General features: G+C 48.7%; 1 protein-coding gene across 5 annotated transcripts in view; it reads left to right on the top strand.

Moving 5' to 3' along the window:
* Window positions 1-23,027, top strand: part of BCOR (BCL6 corepressor) — a 40,026-nt gene that overhangs the window by 5,708 nt on the left and 11,291 nt on the right. Inside the window, exons 4-9 of one of the 5 annotated variants that reach the window (XM_050909043.1) lie at window positions 476-529; window positions 965-1,148; window positions 9,273-9,554; window positions 10,055-10,306; window positions 15,825-16,153; window positions 16,485-16,754. In XM_050909043.1, the coding sequence (XP_050765000.1) occupies window positions 476-529; window positions 965-1,148; window positions 9,273-9,554; window positions 10,055-10,306; window positions 15,825-16,153; window positions 16,485-16,754 (1,371 nt within the window). Of the gene's footprint in view, window positions 1-475; window positions 530-964; window positions 1,149-9,272; window positions 9,555-9,952; window positions 10,307-15,824; window positions 16,154-16,484; window positions 16,755-23,027 lie in introns of all 5 variants that reach the window. The other 4 variants (XM_050909027.1, XM_050909049.1, XM_050909035.1 and 1 more) reach the window with 4 other exon arrangements.

The following is a 23,027-nucleotide window of genomic DNA, read 5'->3' as shown; positions in this document are numbered from 1 at the left end:
TGTACGCGCTAGTAAGCTTTAAAGGGCTTTTACTAAGATCTGATAAAAATGTTAATGTACGTATGAAATGTTTGCGCAGTTATGGAGGGGAGTCGGACAGGCATGCATGTTACCTTGGCGCTAGCGATGGCTGTAATTTCTCAGCTGGCCTGTAGTGCCAGCTAGCAAAGCGTACCCAGACGTTGTGACTAGTATGCCAAACGTGCCGTTTGATGGCGAGGAGTCGCAGCCATGTATTAGCGGGCAACGTTTGCGCCAAGCGGACGCGTAGGAAAGAGTAGGACTGGTATTGAGGTTGATGCTGAGGGATGAGAGACAGATATGGTATAGGAATATCCTTAAGGTATTTTACTTTTAATGAAGGGATGAGTTAAGCCAAATTGTTTTGCATTGTTAAGAAAAGAATTGGTTTATGCTTATAAAAATGGATGAAATTATCTAAATGATCCATTGAGTGCCCATTTTAATTACATAGATGGAAGGATTACAAGAGGACAGTATTTTATGTCTACCTGCTGCTTACTGTGAGGTCAGTTCTTCAAATTTTTATTACTAGACTCTTACATAAACCTTTGAGTTAAATTTCATTTCCAAATACACAAAGGGAAGTTTGTGGGCCATGGTCGTCTTTATTCATTGTACGGTTTTGTGTTGTTTTTTTTTTCTTTTTGTTTTTGTCTCTTTTTACCTCCAAAACGGAATGTTTTTGTTTTATATACAGTATACATTTATATATATCTTTTATATATATATGCACTTATATATGAAAGAATTGTGTGGCTATTTGCATATAGATGCTAGAACACTGTTTTACAAGTCAGGTGTGTTAAAATCCTACCCTAGCTATCTATCTGAAACCTTGGTTTTGAGCCGATTTTTCTTTGGAAATGCTTTCATATAAGGTAAGGTAAATGAAGTAGCTTTTATCGCAAGACTTTTTTTTTCATATCAATTCTCTTTCTAGCGTGCAATGATGCGCTTCTCAGAGTTGGAGATGAAAGAGAGAGAAGGCCAAACAGCTACCAAAGACTCAGAGGTCTGCAGATTCAGCCAGGCAGACTGGGAAAACTTGAAAGGAAACAGTGAAAAGAAGCCAAAGTCTGTCGCTCTGGAAGATGCCATTGCTGACCAAAATGACAATGACAGATGTAAGCGAATTTAGATGGCTTTCTGAAGCGCGTGCGTGTCTCTGTGCCGCGGCAGCTTGCAGCAGAGCTGCGCGGGCAGCGTAATCTTCGTGTTCTCGCGGTGTTGCTGGTTAAAGTCACTGACCTCAGCCTCTGCAGGTACGGAGCTGCCGCGGCTGGTGCTCTCTGTGCTTGTTTTGGGGTCTGCAAGTTACTGGTTACAGCTGTACCTGCTTTTCAGGAAATAGTTAACTGTCACCGAAGTTACTGTCTTAAAGAGATTGTCCTTTTAATTGATGGGGTACCACATCAACTAGTGAAAGCAAAGGTCCAAGGTTATATTTTAAATGCAGAAAGGAGGTGGGAGAAGAGAGAGAGGCAAGAAGGAGTTCAGCTTCCTGAAGTTGCTGTAGCGCTGGGAGATGCCAGGATTGCAGCTTTCAGGCAAAGCAAGGATGGAGGATAGAAGGGTGATGGGGAGCGGGAAAGGACGTCATCTGCCAGGCTGGCTTATCCATAAAAGCTGGCCGTAAAACTCCGAACGATGAGAAGCTAGTTTGTCTGGGTGACTTCTTGCTGCAGTGGCTGGGGGGTGGGTGTGTGTGTGTGTGTGGCCAGCTGGCGCAGGTCCTCGTGGGCAGGCGGGGGGCTGCGAAGTTCCCCATGGGGCTGGCTGCTCCCTCTAGGCAGTGGCAAGGTGTCAGAGGACTGTGGAAAATGCGTGCTAGCAACATTGTCCTAAAAGTAAGATAAACTTAAAAATAAATCAATAAATGGTATTAGGGGATTTTTTACTGTATGCAAGCAAAATCACTTCTTTGGGGAACTCTTGGTAAGCATGTGGCTTCCATCAATTTCCCAGTTTTTTTTCTTTTACCTGTATAATTAAGGAATGGATCAGTTCCTCCTGCTGCTACTTCGTTTTGCACAACTCAGAAAAAAAAAAAAATCTGTGCTGAAAGCATTGCAGAACAAGAGGAAACACACTGCAGACTGCATCATACGTGTGTGTGTGCATGCACTGTGTAACTCGGTGGTTAACTGTGCTCTTCCATAGGTGGAGATTCATGAGTAGGGCTAGTAGAAAATTTAATTCAGGCAATTTAATAACTTTGAATTATTGTTCTGGTCTTTGGTTAATGCTTTTGGCAGAGAGCATGCTGGTCAGTCGTACTTGCTCAGTTACTCGCCTAAATCAAGTTACTGTGGTATTGCTGTCACTGAAATAACAGCCTCAACAAAATCGGCCTGGCAAAATAGCAAGGGAAAGTTTTAATTGTGGAAGTGGAGAAGGTACCAGGGTGGGGAGAGGCAGGCTGAGCCCCTGGAAGCTGGGCGGGCTTTCCCTTCTCCAACCTGTATCGAGGCAGCTTTGGGGAGGAAGGCACTGCTGCCTTCGCGGTCTGTGTGCCAAAGCTGAGAGCTCTGCAGGCTGCCGCCCCGGCTCTCCCCCTTGCAGCCTCCCTTGCTCTTCAGAGGGCTCAGGGTGCCCTGGTGATGTGCTCTGTTAAATCCCACCCTGGGTGTGCTGGAAAGCGTAAAGAGCAGCAGCAGCAGCGGGGTCCTGCCAGCTTGTTCTGGCTGCAGGGCAAGATGGGTCCAGCAGAGGAGAGGGGGATGGTGGTCTGCGGGGTGAGGGATGGACACAGGGGAGGGAGGGAGAGCCTGCTGGGGGGCTGCGGGGAGGAAGAGCGTTGTTTGCTGAACCCCCCCCCCCATCCTTGCAAAAGGCTGATGATACGGTATGTCCTTAAATTCATCATTTAGTGAGGTCTCCGGCACTTGAATCTGCTGGCTAAAATGTGTTTGAGACTATTAAGTAACTGTTGGAAGCAGGGAAAGTATGTTCAGTCTTATGTTAGTTCGTTCCTCTCCTCTACTAATTAGCTCTGACTTAACAGGCTATTTTAGAATTTGGCTGAATGTCTAAACTCCTAAAAGCGCAGACCTGTTCTGCTGAGGGAGCTCCTCTTCTGTATGCCTGCCTGTATAGCAGCAAATACTTACCGGTACAGATTGAGGTCTCAGTAAAAGTTTTTTATCGTGGTGGTTCACCTCCTGCCCCTCGGGATAGCAGCTGATAAATCAGGAAGCCGAGTTTCACACTTCTTGAATGCCTCTGGTGTAGTGGCTTGGGCTCTGGTGGGGCTTGAGCTGCCAGCGGTCTTGATGCATCTCTCGCCGAGTGACTGGCAAAGGGGCGATGTGCTCTGCCTGCTCTTCCCCTTCATTTATCACCAGCGAGAGCCAGGGCTACTTATCTCTTGCCTTCCCTTTCCCTCCAATTTCTAACCACGCCGTTGGTGCATTTGGTTTAAAGCTCTCGAACGGGAACTAGCTGATGGTTTGCAACCTCTTCCGTTTTCCTTTCTGCCTCCTGCAAGCAATCTTGCTGCTGAAAAGATGTTTCGCCTCGTTTTACGTAGCGTTTGTCCAGCGCTGGCTAAAAGCAAAGCGGTGTGCCTTTACGTGCGTGAGCGGGGAATTTAGGAGCAAAACCGGCGAGCTCTTAGGTGTGACCCCCGCCGCGAGCACTTTACCTGCCTGCTGTCGGTGGGGAAGAGGAAAACCGCAACTGAAACTGTGATCGTGGCACAGAGCCGGCTCACAGGGCTCCTCTGCTGCTGCCTCAACGCAGCTGCGGCTGCGCCTGGCCTGGAGCACAGGAGCCGATCGGGGCCCTAGCAGCTGCTCGCCCCCTCCGCTCCTCTAAATCTACCAGTGTGATGATGACAACAATTTAGCAAAAGGCTAAATAACACAGGCAGGTGATGCTTACAGAGGCATCTGATGGGATGGAAGCCCCTTTTTTTTAGCTCGCCCTGGGACTTGCTCATTTTCCTAGCTGTATAGCACGTGTACAGACTTTTTTGGAAGCACGCAAAGGCACAATGTCCGATTCCTTAAACTTTTCCTCTGACTTGGTGGTGCATGGCTTTGCCGTGGCGGTGCATGGCTTTGCCGTACTGAGAGTCTTCTTAAGCTTCATCGTGCCTTCTGGAGAAGGGTAAAAAAGGTGGTGTGTTGGTTGTGTTTTTTTTTTTTTTTTTTTTTTAAAGGCCCAAATTAAGATAGGTAGCCGTGTGTTAGCTAATTAATGAGCAATTAAAGCCAAGGAGTAAAGTAGAAGTGCTTTAATTCTCTCCCATCTCGTTTAGGTTTTGCCGGGCATTCTGAGAGCAGCCGCGAAGCTGCTTTGTTGCCAAGGTGACTTGTAAATGTTGCTGAGGCGATGCTGCTCGGGTGCATTTCCATAGCACAAACATGATAAATTATGGGATGCATATGTCATGAGTCATAGGATTGTTCAGAGATCAAGTGATTTAAGCTATTGGCACGGACACGCGCATCAATACGAGCATGTGATGATCGCATGTTGGTTCATAACAAAGCTCTTCTAGTGGTATTGAAAATCATACCCGAGTGTGAAAGATTGAATAAATTCTACAAGCTGTGAAGTTCTTGATCGGGGAGCGTGATTTTACCCGTTTATCTAATTTTCTAGGAGGAAGACACTGCCCATCGGATATTGTGCCTTCGTTTGCTTCCAAAAAAGCCTTAGCTGGGAAGAATAAAACTGGATATGTTAAAAGCCTGATCTTGAGGCATGAGGTCATGGGGAAAAAGTTAAAGCAGTTTCTATGTGTGAAAGTAAATGGTGTAATGTGCCAAAGCCTTTAGAGCCAATCTTCAGCGTCAGAGCGAGGTGCTGGTGTCCCTTTGCATGGTAATCCCCTGCTTTTCTTTTCTCGCTGGGCTGTGTGTATACCTGAATAAATGAAAGATGGAGACAGTAAACATGTCCTTTGACCTGGGCAGTTACTACCTTTCTGCCATGGGACATAGTGCAAAAAAAAAAGGGGAAAAAACAAAAGCCTGTGCAGGGAGAATGGCGGTTGCTTGTTTGTGCTGTGCGGTAGGCTTGGGCAGCAGGAAACAAATGTGGAAAGCTCCCAAGCAGAGGTACTTGGAGGGAAAAATGAAATCAGCTGGGTTCCCTCTGCCCCATGGGATACTCAGAATTGGATGCTGAAGGTGACTTACGGAATTTCTTACTGTTGTTGTGATCTCCGTGCTGAATACTGGGTTTTAGCATTTGGGTAGTCATTACCGTCCTGGGATGAATAAAGGGTGCCTTGCATAAGTGAATGCAATGAGAGGTTGCTCCAGGGAAGAGGAAAGGCTGTTTTTAGCTGCCATGTTATTTGAACAAAAGAATCGCAGCTTAAACACTAAGATGTGTTTCCTTGTTTGCATTGCATGGGAGGGCCTGGTCTCAAGCAGCTGACAGCAACAGGAAGATGGAAAAATGAAGGAAAGTTTTTTTTGGGTAGTGTGTTTGTGCGTGCGTGTAACTGACTGTCGTGAGATTGTAACCCCTGCACTACGGAGATACTGCTTCAGGCAGAGACCATATGGGAAGAAGCGTCTTCTTAATTCTTCCTTGTTTCTAGTTGGGTAGGACAGTGAGAAATGGTTTCAGTTGTTGGTGCTGGTTCTCACAGCTGGTGTGAGACTGGCAAATGCTGGAGGCTCAAGGAAGGAACACGTTTAGGATTTTAATCTCCTTACTCATAGAGGTGTGTTGCTATGAGAACTCCGCATTTATCCTGTGTTTCTGGCTACCTCGTCACTGTTTGAATAATGATGATATGAAAACTCCAAGTATTTTGTTGTTGTTTTCTTCCTCGGGCGGAGAAAAGGATGTTGTAGATACATGGCGGGGGGGATCAAAAGCAAATAAATTCTCCTTGTCCTTGTTGGGCGTGCATGATATGCTTATGTTGCTGTGCTTCATGTTGACATTTATATCTTAATTTGGGGAGACATCGCGTCTGATCCGGGTTGCTTGCAAAACAGTTTGAGGACAGAGTGGAATCCGGTGGTAAAATATTAATAGAGCCTGCGCTCCGTGAGGCGGTCGCTGCTGTGCCAAGGGGAAAAACCTCTGGGCGTGTGACGTGTGCGTGCGAGCTGCGTAGAGAGCCTGCCAGCCTGTGGGTTATGCCGTGTCCCGAACAGCGACTGACCTTTGTTCTTTCACGGTGAAAATCTGGCTGTAGAAGAGGCGGGGAGCATCGGCAGTGGAGCAGATAGGCGAGGACGCGTCCCGTGCGGCTCCCCGGCATCGCTGTCGCTGTCCTCCCATGTCGATGCAGGATGATTACACAACCCAGATTAACGTGCGGAGATGTCGCTCCTCTAATGGTCTTAACCGCATCTAGCGAGACGGATTTCAGAGATGCGCGTGCAGCAGGCAGTCCTCGAGAGGGATTTCTGGCTCGACGGCCGAGGAGACGTAGCTCTGGTCACCTGAGGGTTCCCCCTCAGATGTGACTGGAGAGTGGAGGCAAAGGTGTCGCAGAGCTGCTGGCAGCGAGGGCTTTTTGGATAAACTTCAATAGGTGCGTGCTGTTGTCCTTGGCACGTGGAGCCCCGGAGAAATGCCGATGGTGACGAGCTGTTAGCAAGGTTACAGCAAATGTCTCTCCCCTCCTTTTTATTTTTTAGCACGGATGGTTTGAGCGAGCGGTGCTTGGCATCCTTGTGCCGAGTCCTGTGGCAGATAGAGAAGGAATTAATCTGCAGCGGGTCGCTTTCGGTGGTGGCAGGCTGGAATTAGCTTGCTGTTTCCTGCAAGCCCCAAAGATTAAGACCATCAACCCCCCCCCTACAGCCTGCTACTTCCTCTGACCCTGCAAAAGCTTCTTTGGGAATTGGTCAGGATGTGCCTGCCTTTTCTCAGGCCAGACAGTGCTAGGAGCAGGAAAGCTGTCCCGATCTAGTGACTCTTGGCGTGAACCATGACGTGTAGCTGCTGGTACTGCTGGAGACGCAAAAGCTATAAACAGGAGGAGTGTGGCGGAGGGAGCCCTTACCTGATCTGAAACTGAGCATATAAGTATAATGTTCCCTTATGAAAGGGGGAAGAATAGCAGATTGCATTAAAAATGTAAAATGAAATCCGATAGAAGCATTTCTAAAGTGATACTTACAATGTGGCTGGTCCAGCTTCTTTTATGCTGTGTGAAACAGGACTGCTGGTGCTGTTGGTGTGGTTATAGGGTACAGCTGTTGGGCAGCATCTTCACGCCAGATGTGCAAGCACGGGGTGTTGCCAGATTCATTCTGGTTTGGGGGGACACTGGCAATTTAGAGGCACAGTCATAGTAAGCTGAGATACCTGTAAGTTCTGAGATACCAGAAAACACCTGTTTTCTGGAATGTGTCAGCATTGCTGGCTGGAAGAAGTGGGACAAACTGTGTTTTAAAGTCTTGAAGGGAGCAGGTGTTGGCCAGACGGCCTTGCGGAGAGGAGCATCGCCAAATAGCAGAATGGCCCAAGCGTCCCGCTCGCCTGGAAAAATACAATTTTCATTTTGATTTTTTTTGGCCAAATATCTTCTGCTGTTTTATAAAGCAGCCCTGCAGGCAGCTTCCCAAGCAGTGTAAAAATGATGCTGGGGTGTCTTCTGGTGTCCGCAAACATCTCCAGAACCCTGGGTGCTACTTGGAGCCATTTCCAAGTTGTGGTGAAGAAAAATCTCATCAGAGAAGTCATCCCCGTCCCCGTCCCCGTCCCGCCCCCCCAGCATTCCATTGCTGACAACAGGTATTTCAAGGACGGCCATGAAACCAGAAGGTGTTGGCAGAGCTGCAGGAAGGTGCTCTCAAGATAAGGTGGGACAGAGTTGGGCTTCATCCAGGGGCTGCTGGTGCCTGGATGCTGGTGTGGTGGGTCTCGGAGGGGACAGGAGGGGAGAGGGGGCTGCAGGGGAGCCACATCTGCCCTGGCGAGGGGGAAGAGCAGAAGTTGAAGCCAGGCTGTACGGGGGAGGAGGCTGAGTAAGGATGGGGAGGATCGGGGGGGGGGAAGGGAAATGGAGCTGTCAGGAGTCCGGGTAGGAAATCAGCAGATGTGTTTGCAGGAAGGGAAGTGGGAGAAGGAGGAAGGGCAAGGAGAAGGAAGAGGAAAAGGGACAGTGGGCCATGGGGAAGTAGGATGGAGCATACAGACAGTTTGCCAAACAGGGGCAGACATACAGCAAGAGTATTGGTCAGCCAGGAGGGCTAAAACACATGGGAAAACCAACTTGTTTGTGAGAATTGTAAATAGGAAGCTGATTAACCGTGTTGCAGTCTGTGCCGCATGTCTGCCTAACTGTGCCTCGGCTAGTTTGGTTAAACCCAAGAAAAAATACCTGTTCAAGATGATGATTAAGTGTCATTTTAAGTCAGGCATCCATTTAAAATTGCTTAAGCTGTCTCTAAATTTGGGGGAACGGTATTGGAGAGGGAAAGCTGAAGTTAGGGCAAGTGTGGCAACGTGGGTGTTTTTGTGGCTAATTTGTCAGACTAGTTTCTAGTAAGCTTTTCAAAGATCACCCGCTCTCTGCTGCTGGAAATATTCCCTGAAAAAAGTGAGGCCTTTTTTAAAAGGAGGTGACAAAGATCATGTAATGCACAGTGACTGGCTGGTTACTTGAAGTGAGGAAGCCTTTTTATAACCTTGGATTCAAGTAGTGCTTTTTGCAAAATATCACAGCTATTCTTAGTGGTATTCCCGTGTATGTGTGTGCGCGCGTGCTCTGTATCCCATTTATATCTCCAGAAGAAGGGACAAACGCTTTTAAGTCAGACTCTGCAATTCGATGTGAGAAGTTAGGGAAGGATTAGGAATTAGTGAGAGACTAATACTTTATTATCATCAGAAGGTGTTTTTGAAAAAAAAGTCATTGCAAAGTGGAGCTTGGATTATTACTTACCACGGTTTTGGGGGGCAAGGTTGCTTTCTGAAAAGGGTCTGTGCTTTCAATGTCTAAAGATGTTTCTTTATTTAAAAAAGCGTATTGTGATGTTTCTATGGATATAAGTATTGTGAATATTGTACTACTTAAATTGATGTAAAAACAACACAAAGTATCGCGCTTTTGGGGGTTTTGTACTTAACTGTTGAAAAAACTGCTGCCTTAGGCTGACCAGAGGAGACTTGTTCCGAAGTACAATTTTGTGTTTATTTGCATGCCTCATGAGCCATAAGTCATGATGGAGATGCCATTGAAGAGATCAGAGAGCATAGCTTTCTCACAATGAATTGTTTTGTATTTATTAGGTCTTGTGGTGTTTATTTTTTTTCATTTTTAGGTAACTTTACTAGTACAGAAAACAACCAAGGTCACTTTCTTGAAACTCCAGAGGAAAAAGATCTCTCAAATGAGAAATGTTATTTAGAGAGACATTCTATATATGAAAAAGTGGAAGACCAGCCAACAGAAGATATTGGCCAACATCCATGTCCACGTCTGGACAGGAAGCGTAAACACTCTGGTGACGGAGTGCAAAATGATGGCAGCCAAAATGAAAACTTTGTGGATGAACTGCAGGATGAACTTATATCAAAAGCAAAAAAGAAGAAGAACTCCAAAGGTAAGACAGCATTTTGCTTTGGTCTCTCTCAAGGAATGTCTTGTGAAAGGAACGTCCCTTTGGCTTAATGTGTTTCCATTTTTGAACTTGATAGTTACTAATGTGAGCACTGTCATTTCACTTAAAATTATATATATGTATATATATGTATGTATATATATGTGTATATATATATATGTATATATAAAAAACTTGGTATATAAGGGTAAAGCACTAGTCGTTGGACACTGTAGCCACAGCAGTGCAAGTTACTGTAGTGCATGTAACCCTTAATGAGCGAACCTTTAAAATGCATAGTGTGGTGGTAAAGCTGAGACTATATGCCCCGAAAGTGAAATGTAGCTTTTGTTTTAAGTTGAGGGGGCTTTTTGATTAATTTTTAGTTATTTTTCCATTAGATGACTGGCCTGAGAGGGAAATGACAAACAATTCCTCTAACCACTTAGAAGAGCCCAATTGTAATGAGGTGACCAACCTGAAGGTGTGCATTGAATTAACAGGGCTCCATCCCAAAAAGCAGCGTCACCTGCAGCATCTTAGGGAACTATGGGAGCAGCAGGTGTCACCAGAGAGATCCCCGTCCGGCAAGTTGGGCCGGCAAAGCAGGAAAGATTTAGCTGAGGCTGTTCAGCCAGAGGCCACTGCAAAGGTCAAAGACTTCACAGAAGAAAGGCACACCAAGAAAAGGTCAGAGGCCAAAAGCAATAGAAGTTGGTCTGAAGAGTCCCTCAAAACAAGTGACAATGAACAAGGTATGCAGAGACTACTAGGGAAACCAGCCGGCTTTAGCATTTACAGTGACGCATGCTGCCACCGATGTTAAGGAACTGTCGAGAGCTTTTTTTTCTTTTTTTTTTTTTTTTTAATTATATATATATTTCTGTAGATGTCCATTTGTATAAGGACTGACACCTCCTCTTTAAGAATTGCACTGTAGCTGATACTTGGCAGACAAGAAAATGTGTTTGTGTATGTGTGTGTAACTATGTGTTTGTGTGTGTGTGTGTGTGTGTGTGTGTGTTTTGGCTTTAAATACTCTTTCATAGATAACGTGAAGATGAAGTTTATGTCTCTAGAGGAGAGCTGGGGGGGCATATGACGCAGGCATGCTTCTGGGCGAGGGAGGGAGCAAACAGGCTGCTAGTTGGTGTAAGAGCGTTTAACCACACGTAGGATTTGAGGGGCTATGACCCTCTGAAACAGCGTCAGCACAGCTAGCAGCTCTTGATCTCGGGAACCCAACGCCTCCAGCACCCTCAGCACTGCTGGGTTTCCCTGCCGTTCTCAGGGCATATGCTCAAGAGCAAAGCTCATCCTCCTCCCGAAGAGGATGCCTTGCTGGTTCATCCCGGGCATGTCCTGTAAACCCCTGTGGCCCCACTCCCCAGCCCCTTGGCAGAGATCTTCCCAGCGGCTCTCTCCTAAGGGGTCGCTTCCTCAAAGCACATCAGCTTTCCTTGACTTGTTTCTGGCTGCTTCTTTCCCCTTCACTCCGCTTCCTCCTTTTCCCCATCCTCTCCCCCTTTTCTGCCCATTCCCTGTCCTGGGGGAGAGCCCATGGAGGCAATCTGCCAAATCTTCCTTTGAATGAACAGGTCACTCTCCTGTCCCCGCTGTCCTCAGCCTCCGGACGCGTTGTCTGCTCTGCTGCTTTTCCCCTTCCCTGCGACGTTTGCTGCCATAGCTTGGTTGAAGGACTGATGGGGGAGCGGCAGCACGCAGCCCACGTGGCCGATCCCCCTCGCGCGTCCCCTGCACCTTGTCGTGAATCCCCATCTCCTCTGGGCACAGCAGAGAGCCCTTGTCTCCTCTTTCAGCTTTTCAGGTAAAGGGTTGCCAATACTTTTCTTCCTTCTTCTCCTCCTCTTACCCTTGCGAGTCCCCTGCCTGCTTTTGAGGAAAGGCTGTTTCTGGGAGAGGGAGCTCAGAGTTGGACGTTTGGGCTCCTTCCTCCTTCAGAGACCTGAGAGCTTCATCAGACTGGTAGACATTCACCCTCCAGCTGGCCTAACCTGTAGTTTAGCTGAGATCCCCTCAAAAGAGAGAAGCATGAGGAGAGTGGATCCTCTTGTCCCATGTGGTGGAAAGGACTGAGTCCAGGTTGTCCTGCAGTGGTCGGAGTTTTCCTGGGTAGCATCTCCAAAACGGTCACAGGCAAAAGTATTGGCTTCCCTTCTGTCCTAAAGCTCCTCACCCATCTTTCCCCTCGGTAGGATTATCTGAGGGCAGAAAACCCCAAACTTTGATGCTTATTGATGGGGAAGGTTCTCCAAAAGGATTTGTGGAGCAGGAGATCAAAACTTAGTTTAAAAGGAGCTTTGACTCTTACTCCCTTGCTTTATGTGCTGCCTTGGCGAGCATGGTATCGGCTCAAACATCCCTGCCCATCACCTGATCCCCTTTGTACTTTCAGAAAGAGATACCTTGTAGAGATTAAACGAGGGTCACTAACAAGAAGCCGCATTGTGTAAGGATGCTCTAGCTTTCCCCTGCAATGCCTCCTGTGGCAGCGACAGGCTTCTCTAACGCATGACCTTGGGAAAGAAAAAGAGGTGGCTCCCGATTTATGCACCGTTCCCAAAGCCATTCAGATTCAGTTGTCCCATGGCTATGAAAAACCTCTTGGTTTTGGAAGCTGCTATAAAACCATAAACCTGACTAAGTTATGCCTCACCATTCATTGTGCAGAGGCACTGGAGATCGTTCAGATCACTTTGCTGATGCTCCTCCAGCCCCATTGAAGTGTAAACCTTTGAATCTCCTTTTTCTTAGTTCACTAGAACGAGGACATTTTTCCCTGTTGTGCAACAGAGCATCCTCTGAGTGACAGTCACATGGGAATGGAGACTTCCAGCTTGTCTTTCTTGCCCAGGACTAGTCCTCAAACTTTTCTTAATCAAGCAGATATTGTGAATATGAGAATATACCCTGTCGCTTGCAGCTTTTTTTTCCTCTGGAACTGGGAACAGCTGTTCCCAGTGCCCAAGCACTGCCTGCGAACGTGGCAGTCTCTGCTGCTGGGAAGCTGGTTGTATCCCAAGAAGCGGGCTGTAACAAGGCATTGAGGTCTGCCCCTATGCCCATGAAGCCTTAGTCTAATAGCAGGATGATTTGCCGCCTGTGCCTGCAAATCTCCGGGAAGACGGAGGGTGCTGACTTCTGGGCTTGTTGCTCCAGTTGTGTTCAACCCGGGATTTTAGTGTGGGACGAGTCATGCGTTGCATTGCAAGCTGCCGCCGGGCTGTCACCCCTCTGTCCCCCGGTCAGTGCTTGCTGGCTGGGTGACCGAGCGGTGGCTGCTGGAAATGTTCCCCCGGTGATTCTTCTGGCTGTCACCTCCTTGCAGCCTCACTTGCAGGTCAGAACCACAAGAGCAGCCGGGATGTGGCTTGCCCAAAATAATTTCAGGGCCCTGCCTCATCCCGCTCGCGAGGTCATGTTGCCCGTGCTGGCTCTCCGGGGTGCAGCATGTCCGTGAGTGTGGGGATGCCTGCAACCTCAGGGCATCATGCTGCTCGCCCGGACCCATGGCTGAGGTGGGAGCCACGGTCTCTGCTGGGATCCCAGCTGAGCAATAACCTACTGGCGCTGCCGGCGGTGCAGTAGCCAGCTCTTCCAACAGTCCCTCAGGGAGCCGCAGCCGCTCACCCGGTGCAAGAAGAAAACCCAAGCAGCACAGAAACAAAAGCCCTGAGGAGAGGAGCTGGGAGGATCTCGCCCACCGGGAAAGCCGCTGCCTGCCCCTCGGAGCCGCCTCGGGTTGCAGGCAGCGCGGCGGCCGCTGGCTTGGCAGGCAGGAGGAGGCAGCTGCCGGGGTGGGAGCTGAACAAGCGAGCATTCAGGTGACGCGGCAGCAGCTGCTTTTCCGCGTGGACCTCTCTGCAGCCTGCTCCTGCGGGAGGGGAGGCAGGTCCTGCTCTGAGTCAGACTCGCCACAACCCACATCAGTCGGAGGCCTGGGTTTTTTTGGGTTTTTGGTTTAGAGCTTTTTTTTTTTTTCCATGGATATTTGGGGATATTCCTGCTCACTCTTGTTTTTCTTCTCCCTTCATATATGTAGTGATCAGAAAGATGGGGTGGGATTCCAGGATTAATTGCTTGCCTTTTTTCTGCCCGTGTGTCTTGCATTTCCCAGGCTTTTTCTGGATAGCACTGACCTCTTGCAACGTTATTGATCCCGAAGCTCCTGGGCATAGCGTTGCTACTCTCCATCTCTTAGCTGCGATGCACGTTTAGCCTGGTGCCTACTGTCACCACTGTGGAGGGTCAAAGTGGAGCACAGAGTTTACATGGAGCTTGCAGGCTGGAGTACGCATTTTTTGTGGTGATTAAATTTCTGCTTTTAACGCCTCGGCATCCCTGCATAGGAAAGCCTGCAGTTCTTTGAGATAGGCTTCTCTTCCTGTGTTTTTTTCTTCCATCCTTTCGGTATTTCTGTCCTTCTCCAGACCTGTGAGGTTTTTTTCTTTCTATTCTAGTTTTTCTACATGCAGCAGTTTCTTACTTCCCTTTGCACTCACCAGACCTCATCGCTGCTGCTTTCCATCTTCACAATTTTTTTAGTAAGTGATTAAGTAGATAATGATGATACTTCTGTATTGGAATTGGGCTTTTCACGTGCTACTCCAATTAGGTTAGTTGGGAACAGGAGAATTAAACACTCTCTACTTCAAGTTGTCTGCAGAGTTGGAAAGACAGCCTTGCATCCATAGGTTCAGCCTACGACTGGGCGCCTTCCTTCAGGATTGCAAAGCCTAAAAAAATTACTGGATTTTTGCTGAACAATCTGCACATCATGTGTCCCGTAAATTCCTTGACATCTGCTTGGCAAGCCACGGTATGCATCTTTTTCTAGAAAGTGGCTCGAAAGAACTGAGGGATTTCTGTTTTCATCTTTAATCTAGAAAGCCTTCTGCAAGTTGCTTTCACAGATCTATTTAAAGGAGGACAAAAGTGTGAAGCTGCCCACCAAGAGGATTCTAGATTTTATTTTCTTTTTTACCGACTGGCTCTGGATCGAGTCTCTTTAACTAAAGGTCTCTCTTCTCTGAGCAGCTGCCTTATTTGCTCCTGCCATCTCTTCTGTTCTGAGAGTAGCATCACTTCAGAGACTTCTCGGAGCAAAGGAGCCTCTTTCAAGTGCTCAGGGTGTTTTCCGCACCTTCCCTCAGTGGTGCGGTATTGTTTGGCTGAAGTGTCCCTTCCTTTCCAGCAACCTTTAATTTTTCTGCAGAGGAGTTGGTTCTGAGGTCACCTCAATTCTCTTCCCAAGGGAAATTCAGACTATAAAAAGTCAACTTTCCTGTCCTTGTTTAGTTGTAAACCTGCTTGCACTCTGGGGGGGGAAAAAAAATAACCATGCTTTTTGCATGTGGCCCAGATTGTGGGATCCAGCTTGTTAGAGCTAACCCCCGGAGAAAACCCGGCCCTGCCAGTATCCTGCCACAGGCAGCAGAGCGCTGGCCTTAGTTCCCCGATGTCCCGGGGCTTTCTGGTCTCGCAGAAAGACTCGCTTCTGGATGGAGTCCTCCGGAAAACACAGCCAGTTGCTTTTCCTGCAAAATCCCTGCGCTTTTTGATAGAGAGATCGCACAGGGCTTCTGTAGGGACGGCTCCTTGAGTAGCCTTTCTTCTCTTGGTTTGTTTTTTAAGTAAAAACGCTGCCAAGGAGATGTTCCCCGTCTTATTGCCGTCTTAGGGCGAAGCTCAACGTTCCCCCCTCCCCGTGCTGTCCCATTAAGACCTCATCCATGCTCCCGCCTCTCTGGCTTTCCCCTCCTCCCCCGCCATCCCTGTATCTGCCCTGCGACCACACCTAGCCAAAGGCGGACAAGCCCGGCCGGGCCCAGGCTGCCGGAGGAGTTGGTTCCCCTTCAGATAAAGCAGTTCCAGGTAAGGAGGCGAGTTTTTCCCCCAGCGAGGCGGTGCGGCGGCGGCTTTCCGCTCCGCCTGCGGCGGCTGGGCTGCGGCAGCGCTGAGCTGGCACAGCGTGGCACGGCACGGCACGGCACCGTACGGCCTTCGCGGTGCCCCGGCACCTGGCACGGGGCATTTCATTTAGCGATTTTTATCGGAGCGTTGTAACTGTTAACGTAACGCTAACTGGCGAGATGCTATTTACAGTTTGAATGTGGAACGCTTAAAATATTAATGATTTGAAAATGTAAATGGTGGATCTCTTAAGCAGTGGAGGAGCTTGTGTTAAGTGCTAGCAATGTGTTTTCCTTTTAACACACCACGCAACGTGTAATGCCTTTCCTTCCCATTTAGGCTTGCCCGTATTCCCAGTGTCTCCGCACATGAAGAGCCTTTCATCCACCAATGCAAACAGCAAAAGGCAGGCTCAGCCAAGCTGTACTCCAGCCTCGAGGTTGGCTGCCAAACAGCAGAAAATTAAAGAAAACCGGAAGACAGATGGGCTGTACACAGACGAAGAGGAGGATTTCCAACATGCATCTCTGCTGCAGAAATACAGCGAGTGTGAGAAGCCATCAGGGAAACGTCAGTGTAAAACAAAACACTTGGCACTGCAGGAGAGGAGAAGGAGGTCATCTCTGACAGGGGATGACACCACAGATATCGAAAATGCTGAAGATAAGGTATCTTTATTTAGACTTAATTGTCCACCAGCCTCTCAGAAGGCAGAGCCAGCCCGCTTAAAACTAATGCGCTGTCATGCATGCAGGGTAGCGGGGGTTGCATTCACATTTGTCTGTGGATGCTATGCACATTTTGTGTTTGCTTTTCTTAACCCGAGTTAAAGGCACTGTTGCAGGGGGTGAGGCATCTTGCATTTAAAAGCTGTAGCAGGTCTTTCTTAAAAAATTAAATACGAGTAGAGAAGTGTAATTCTTTGCTGGCAAAATATAATCCCATCGCTGTATTGTAAAAACGAGGATTAAAAAAACCCCACAATAATGGTTTTGACAGGTCACGGTAACGAGGAAAGTCAGAAAGCGACCAGAGCCTACTTCAGACTGCGACTCCTCGCCAGCCAAGTCGTATGAGCAGAAGCTGTACGATCGCCTGCAGCAGACTCCCTCATTACTACCCGTCTCACAGCCCTCGCAGCTGCCGATCGCAAGCCCCCCTCAGGAGACCACCCCGAGCCGGCCCATGCCGCCCGAAGCGCGGAGGCTTATTGTCAATAAGAACGCGGGGGAAACGCTGCTGCAGCGGGCGGCACGCCTGGGGTACGAGGTAAGGGTCCCTCAACACCCTGCGGGATGATGGGGTTTTTTAATTTCAAAAGTTAAAACCCTCTTTCCAGTTTTATAGATGGAAATCTTGCGAAGCAGCAGCTTTGAGTTTGGTCGTTGAAATTTGCAGGCCCCCCCCTCCCCTGCCGCATTCCCTTCCCCGGCGCGCAGGGTCTGGGGGCAGGTCTCTGCGGGAACGAGTCCCCACTGCTGTTGGGTCAGCTGGCAGGGACGCAGGGTAAGCAGCATCCTGCGTGAACGAGCAAAGGGTAAAGTTTTATTGGTAACCCTCGCTTCCGTTTAAATATAAACCATCTGCAAACAGAGTGAATGCCTTTTTTTTTTTTTTTTTTTAAAGTAGTCTTTATGGTGATCTTTAATGAGCTGTACGAGTTTTGCTTTTGTTATTTGTGAAGAGCGTGTAGTTTAGGAGAACGGTTTTATTTTTTGTTCTTTTCTCCAAGGAGTGTCTGGTATGTGACACAGGATATAGTGCTGTGCTGGTTTTGACTGGGATAGAGTTTTTCTTCGTAGTAGCTAGTATGGGGCTATGTTTTGGATTTGTGCTGAAAACAGTGTTGATAATTCAGGGATGTTTTAGTTATTGCTGAGCAGCGCTTGCACAGAGTCAAGGCCTTTTCTGCCTCTCACACCACCCCACCAGCAAGGAGGCTGGGGGTGCACAAGAAGCTGGGAGGGAACACAGCCAGGACAGCTGACCCCAACTGACCAAAGGGATATTCCATACCATAAGACGTCATGCTGAGCATATGAAGCTGGGGGAAGAAGAAGGAAGGGGGGGACATTCGGAGTGATGGTGCTTGTCTTCCCAAGTACCTGTTACAGGTGATGGAGCCCTGCTTTCCTGGAGATGGCTGAACACCTGCCTGCTGATGGGAAGTGGTGGATGAATTCCTTGTTTTGGTTTGCTTGAGTGCGCAGCTTTTGCTTTACCTATTAAACCGTCTTTATCTTAACCCACGAGTTTTCTCGCTTTTACTCTTCTGATTCTCTCCCCCATCCCACCGGGGTGGGAGTGAGCGAGTGGCTGTGTGGTGCTTAGTTGCCAGCTGGGGTTAAACCACGACAAGCACTTGGAGTGTCCTCTTGCATGATCAGATGCATTGTAGGAGCACTCTGCATGCTTTATGCTCAGAGTCTGGAGCTGCTTGGCATAGCTGGAACAATGTTGTCTAATGAAATGGCCCCCCTGTTGCTACAAAAATCAGAAACCGATGAATCCCCTAGCTCTGCTGTTTTGAAGCATGCTTTTATTGGGGAAATATGGGCATGTAGGTATAAGCGTCGTTGTTGCTCAACTTCAGATCTTGTGAAGACGTGTTTCATTGCAGAGAGTGATTGCTGCCTTAGGTGCGGCTGCAGGGTTCGCCTTGATGAGAGGACTGCTTGGACCTCAGAGCTGGGCTTGAGCCCTGTGCTGGAAGGTGGCATCAGCCCAGGGCCAGGTGGGGCCTGCCCAGCCTCCCGGGTTTATTGAAGTCTCGAAATGCCCTTTGTATAGCTGGAGAGCTTTGTGTGGAGAGAGGCCTTCTCCAGCTCTGGAAGGCAGGGTTTTTTGGAAAGGTTTTGTTTACCCTAGACAAAGGCTTCTTCTAACCCAGGGCACTTCAGCTCTAGCTAGGAGGAGAAGTGGTTGTTACAATGTTGCTATGGTAATCTCCATAATTTAAATTATTTAATTTCCTACAGACCTAAAATTTCCTGTGGATCCAAAATCAAAATGTGTTGTAGCATGTGCTCCAAGCTATCGGTGTGTATTTTCTTCCTGCGCGGTGTCTGTAGGGGTGAGTACGCTTGGGCACTTTGCTTACTGTGCCCGGCGCACTCTGCTGAACGCAGCTCAATGGGAGCAGCTCCGAAACTTAGTGATGCGCTGAGGCCTTGCTCAAGCAGGGGCCGAGGGCTCTGTGTTTGCTTTGCTGATAGCGGGAGCTCTTTGCAGCATTGGCTGTTAGCAGGCTGGTTGCAGAAAGTGGGGATGCCCGGGCTCGCCAAGGTGGGGGTCCTGGGGCAACCTTGTGTGCTCACCATGCCTTCCCATCATCAGCTGATTGGGGATTTTGATTTTCTGACCTGAATTCACCCAAAAGTTCAAGTGAACACCACATTTTTAATAGGCTTAAATATTCCGATCATTTGACTTGGTTGTTCGGCCAGTGTTGACAGCACAGCAGCGGGTCCTGTTGTTGGTGGAGCACGGGGCAGGAGAGCCAAGCAGGGCAGGGGGGAGAGCCTGGTCTGTGCGCCCGAGCTGCTGCTGGGATCTGGCATCGTTTGTGTCTTTCAAGGCTCAGAGCGGTGGGTGGCTGCGCCGCCCTGTCGGGGCTTCATTTGGCCTGTGGTGAGCTGTGATAGTTTGATCAGCCGTGGAAGCTCTGTAGCTGTGGTGTTTTTCTTGCTAGCGACCAGACTACTGCAGTTAGTAGAAAGCTGAATTTCCTCTGTCTCCAGAAAAATTAGAATGGTCAAGAAGTCACAAATTCCTCTATTAAAAAAAAAAAAAAGTCGATGGGTCATGGTAATTTGCTGGTCTGTGACCTGTGGCAGCTGCACGTGTCTGTTTTCTGCCATCCCCGTTAGCAGGGCAGCAACCTTTGGTGGTTACAACGTGATGGCCGGGGGCTGAAGTGGGAGCGCTGGATGCTCATGGGCACGCGGGGGCTTCTCATAGCTGTTGTGGTGGCAGCAGGCAGCCCCGTGGCCCCTTGCCAGCCCGATGGCAGAGGAGGCGAATGAGTCTGCGCCGCTGGGGCCATGGCTTGCAAAGGGATGCCAAGTGCTGGTGCAGGACTCGGAGCTGGAAGTGGCTGGCACCACAGGGCACCACTGAGCCCTCACGGCGGCAGGGATGCTGTATGGGGCAGAGCAGCACCAGCAGCTCTGCCCTGAGACCGAGCAAGCTCGTGCCTGCCCTTGGCAGTCTGCCTGCCTGCCTGCCTGCCTTTGCAGCAGGGATGCCCTGCGGCTGTGCAGAGATCCCACTCCAAACCCAGAGGCAGCGCTGGCACCTTTGGCATGCAAAGATGCTGGCGAGCTGTATATATCGCTCCTGGACCCATGGAGAGCCCAAATGCTGCTAGCTCAGGTGCCTCTGCCCTGCTCTCGATTGCACAGTATGGATGTGCCCCAGGTAGTAGCGGGGAGGGGGACACACACATGGTTATGATTTTGTGTGTAAAAGCTGACGTGAGAGTGAAATGTCGAAGGACAAATGCGGCTTGTGTCTGGTCAGATAAATTGCAGGGCTGCAGCCAACAAGGCTACTTAAAGACAGTGCGGCAAATGGTCTTCGGCTCTGGAAATCCATGCGGTCTGAGCAAAACCCTGCCGAAGCTGGTGGGAAGCTTTGCCTTTTCTTTGCTAGGCTTCTGTACCAGGCCTTGCTTCACCAGGATGTTAGCAACCCATCCCAGTGTATTGACGCTCTTGAATCCATGCTGTTTTCGGCATTTGAAACAAATGACTTGAGATAATAGTAGTCTTAAAACTGTAATTTACTTTTTGTGAAGGGGGAATTATAGGGAGCGTAGTCTTTTTGGGAAAAAAATTACAAAAGTCTTGCATAATGAATTCAATGGGAGAGGAAACACGGGTTGTCTTTGTGCCGCTTGTTGCTTTTTGGTGTGTGTCTGGACTTGGAAAGTTCTCTGGTGAATTTGGGATTAAATCCTGCCTGGGAAGGCAGTGAAATTAGAGGAATGTGTGGTGCATGATAGGGGTGGGGGAAAGACGGTGTTTGTTTCCAGGGGGTTTAAACACTCATGCAGACAGGGCTTATCCAGGCAGGGGGAGAGGGTTTGCCCTGGGGATGCCTCACACGAGGGTCCGGCCCTGGGTCCCCAGTGGCACAGGAGCAGGAGCTCCTGAGCATCGTCCTGCCCTTGCATAGCTCCCCTGGGGCTCCCGCACCTCGCCAGGGGACGAACATCACTTCTGGGGTTTGGCACGGCGCTGCAGGGAAGCATTACGGCTCAGCTTATAATGCCTCACCCAAGGGCCGTGTTTCGAGGTTGGGTGAAGGGGAATAGTGCTTCTTGGTGGCAGCATGCGTGCCCCGGGCATGGGGGATGCACAGGGGGATGCTGACCCTTTCCCTTGGAAAGGGGGCAGGAGCTGCTGCAGAGCAGCAGAAGGTGGGAGAGACTAAAGGGAAGGGCACCTTTTTGTAGACGAGGATGGAGCGTGCATATTTGCATGCACCTTTTAACATTGCTGTTTGCAATTTGGCTAACAAACTGCAGGCAGCAGGAGCGGCGGTGGCACAGATCAGAAAGATCTGCTAGCTTGTGACGTGCTAGCTTGACTCTTTGGATTAACTGCGAGTGATTTTCAGATTGCTGGTTTAAATAGAGTGCCTGAACAGACATTAAATTGCCCCGTGGCACTTTCACAGCCTTTCTCTAACATTAGCGAGAGATGCTTATGAAACCAAAAGTGTGTTTGTGGCACCACATGTTCCTGTATTCGGCAGTGATGGCTAATTTTTTTGTAAATTGAATAAATCATGTTAAAAAAAGTTAATGAGGCATTTAATTAATTAACAATGTAGAGTTTTATGGTCTTTATGGTTACATTTTGTGGTTAATGACATTCTTCTTATAGCCTCTTAACACAGAATTGCCCGACAAAATTAGCCTTTTCGTCCAGTAGTAGGTATTCCGCCCTAGGACGAGCCTTTCCTTTTTACAAAAATAGATGAAAGGTCTTTTATTTTGAGTTGCAGAATCTATTTTAAATGGTAACTGCGTGCTAAAAGTGGAGCCGAATACAGCAGCTGTTTCTGCTACCTATATCCATCTGCTAATTTGCTTGGCAGGGTGGTCTGGTTTTGAAGGAAAATTCATACCTCCGGGGTATAATTTTGCACAGCCCTTTCTTACGGGCTTGAGTGAGTGCAGGGTGAAGAGCATCCATTCTGGACCGATTCTTGGCCTTTGGGCTGATGAGCAGGAACATTAAGAGCCCCTCTTTGGCAAGAGGCGGGACTGTGGGGATCCCAGGTTAAACCGGTGGGTGCATCAGGTATAGGTGGTGGACCGCTCCGTCCCGGCGGTAGGTGAGGGGGATGCTCTGGCACCTGGGACGGGCAGCTCATTAGCTCCCCGCTTTAGCCTTGTTAGTGAGGGCCTGCTAAAAGAGCAGCTTCATGCTGTATCCTGGATACCAGCTCTCGGGTCAGGTATACCCAGAGCACAGATTATTGTGGGCTTTCCGGTAGATTTTGAAACGGGAAGAATAAATGCATCATACCCGGCAGTTGTTTTATTCTCTTGTTTTGGCAAAGCAAACACTCGCCCCCTCCACGCCGTATCTGGCTTTGCGAGGATGTCGCTCAGCCTTTGAGAGAAGCAAATGCAAAATTAATGGCTTGCCACTAATCTGGGAACGCGGGGGCTATTTTATACACAGCGTCACTTAGAAATGCGGGGTTTTTTTTACTTTTGGATCTGACACAAATGGAGGAAGACTCGCACCATCCTAAATTTTTGGTTGAGTGATGGAGCAGTCATTGTTTCAAGGCTGCATGACAGCGTAGAGCTGAGTCTGGCCTAGGCTCTCGACCGTGGTATATTTGACTGCAGGATGAATTGTGTTAAATTCACATGGCTTCCCACGGTGCCGGGCTCGTTATTGGAACCTGGCGCCTGGCTTTAGTTCTGCATGCAGAAAACCAGGGTGGGTGAAAATGGGATTTCCCCGATCTTGATAGAGCCGGGCTTTTTTTTGTTTGCCGATAGCAAACCGTCCTTTGTGTGTCTTAAATGTGTTTTGTTTCGGGTCATGCGCTTTTTCTTTTTAAAATCAAACTGACGTTGGCCTGTGCTGCTGTTGTGCTTGCAGAATTTTCTGCTAAAAAATGCAGATGTAAGAGTAAAAACCTTCCTGCTAGCTTTATGCATGGAAGTTTTGAGAAGTGGAAAGCTGTGAGCTTTGTCTGCGAAATTTGCACATTCTCCCTCTGCGACAATTCCTGACGTTGGGGGCTGCGGGAAGGTCCCTGCAGGGCGCAGAGGTCTTGGTGGCTCTTTGCCCAAGCTAGTCTGCTCATGGGAAGTCGTGGTCTCTGCTATGTCTCCTGAATAAACGTGACTTTCAATGGCTCCCCATTTTCTTTTCCTTTTGACTGACCCGTCTCAAAGAGGGTAACTTAGGCATATTGTAGGGATTTTGTGTTTTGCCCTTCCCCGCCCATGTGCCCCCCCCCCCCCTTCCTTCAAGAAGAGAAATCTGTGCATCTCCGCAGCAAGAAATA

Source organism: Gymnogyps californianus, chromosome 1 (genome assembly GCF_018139145.2).
Source record: "Gymnogyps californianus isolate 813 chromosome 1, ASM1813914v2, whole genome shotgun sequence".
In the NCBI taxonomy this organism is placed as follows: domain Eukaryota; kingdom Metazoa; phylum Chordata; class Aves; order Accipitriformes; family Cathartidae; genus Gymnogyps; species Gymnogyps californianus.
The sequence above is the reverse complement of the archived record's forward strand: the minus strand, read 5'-3'. Positions and strand labels throughout refer to the sequence as shown.